Source organism: Perkinsus marinus (assembly GCF_000006405.1).
Source record: "Perkinsus marinus ATCC 50983 genomic scaffold scf_1104296960440, whole genome shotgun sequence".
Lineage (NCBI taxonomy): Eukaryota > Perkinsozoa > Perkinsida > Perkinsidae > Perkinsus > Perkinsus marinus.
In genome coordinates this window covers 70,240-71,895 of record NW_003206145.1, presented here as the reverse complement: position 1 = coordinate 71,895, position 1,656 = coordinate 70,240, and the positions used below count along the sequence as shown (strand labels likewise).

The 1,656-nt window shown below is 44.5% G+C and overlaps 2 protein-coding genes across 2 annotated transcripts; both read right to left on the bottom strand.

Annotated features, from left to right (window-relative positions):
- Window positions 1–153: 153 nt before the first annotated feature.
- Window positions 154–376, bottom strand: Pmar_PMAR014977 (hypothetical protein; the record flags this gene model as incomplete). The annotated part of the gene is made up of 2 exons (XM_002772714.1): window positions 154–188; window positions 220–376. 2 exons carry the CDS (start codon window positions 374–376, stop codon window positions 154–156), a joined length of 192 nt encoding a protein of 63 aa, XP_002772760.1.
- A 367-nt stretch (window positions 377–743) lies between these two features.
- Window positions 744–1,645, bottom strand: Pmar_PMAR014976 (hypothetical protein; the record flags this gene model as incomplete). The annotated part of the gene is made up of 2 exons (XM_002772713.1): window positions 744–1,003; window positions 1,312–1,645. The coding sequence occupies 2 exons, from the start codon at window positions 1,643–1,645 to the stop codon at window positions 744–746; spliced, it is 594 nt and encodes a 197-aa protein (XP_002772759.1).
- Window positions 1,646–1,656: the final 11 nt, after the last annotated feature.

Here is a 1,656-nt window from a genome sequence, read left to right as displayed (position 1 = left end):
ACTGTCTTAGATGATAGGGGATAGATAACCATAGAACCTTATTGACCGATAGACTGTCCATAAGTTCAACTTCAAATAGAGCCGTCTCATAGTCGTTATAGATCTTAGGTGAAATTACAGGTAGGTAAGGTAGATGATGTAGCGATAGTTCTCTCAACCCAGAACCTCCTTGAACTGCACATAGACGTCTGAAGAGTAGACTTCCTACGCTTAGAAAACTGTCATCAGCCTTGTAGACCTTCAGGTCGGGTAAGGAATCGACATTGAAAGCTAGAGTTTTGGGATTCTTATCCCAGACCTTAACTCTAGTTTCAGTTAGAACCTTATCCTCAGCATCCCTTAGGGGATAATAGAGATCCTTCTGTAGGGTAGACATAATAGAGTTGACGCCTAGAACTATAGAGACTAAAAGAGACTTAGACGCAGTGGATCTTGGATCACAGCATATTTATCCAATGAACGGAGTGGTGGACAAATAGCTAAAAATAGATCGTAATGGCGAGCGAAATGTACAAGCATACCATGGACGGGTATTGTGTCGTAAAGAGCGCATGACTCGCGCTTAGATGAAATAGACAAATGCTCAAATCACAATATGAATGTGATAGTACATATCTTAATTAGAAAATAGAGTCGTGAATACATGCTCTACCGCATACGAAACGGATTTATATATAGACGAGATGGTTATGATCACTATAACTGAGTGAAACCGATAAGCATGTAGACATGGATAGACTCTATTAATTAGACCCTATATGGGTGAGCAGCTTGGTGACCTTCTCAAGTAGTGATCGTGTAAGGGGTCTTGAGGAGGAAGTCACGAAGATTAGTTCGTTCCTTTGAACCTCGTGAATGACATCGTCGTCCATGGTAGACAACTCACCAACACCACCAGGTTGAAGACGGAGAGGACATATGACAACCGTGTCAGAGTCGTTAGCGTCTTCAACAACAGAAGCAAGCCCTTGATAGGTAGGAGCCGTAGAGATCACCAACCAACCTTGTCGTAGATGAACATCACTACGAACAGAGACACCGAATCTCAAAGTAGGTTTATACGTCCCCCTGGTGTGGATGATGTAACATCAGGAGTAGAACTTACGGCTCTGGAAGGTGTTGAACTGGTCCCTCCACTATCTAGAACTTCTGGCGGCTGCACCGAACTAGAGGCTTCGACTGCTGTTGAATCCTGACAATCGATAGAACCGGCCGAACCATTAGACCTCGGAGACAGTGGGAGTTCTTCACTATGCGGAAGTGGTGGACAATCTTCCCGAATGAGGTCATTAGAGCTAGATGAGAACTTACCAGCAACTAGCTGTTTGGCTCGGCGTAGGGTGATTTTAGACTGATCAGTGCCATCAGTACTAGCAGGCATGGTCACAAGGTCACCGTTGGTATCCTGATAAACTCTAGTACCCTTTTCATAGTGGTCATAGATGAGAGATTGTAAGGCTCTTGCCGGTACCAAGTTCTTGAGAGAAGCATAGACCAGCTTAGAATGCTCCGGACCATTCTCTATAGAGTTACCGTCGTCCGAAACACGTAGTTTCCCACCGTAATCATTCGGTAGGAGTATACCTTCGAACAGATATGCCATAGCAGTGCCAGCAAGTCGACGACAGTTAGAGGACCTCTCCATGTAGAACTCAG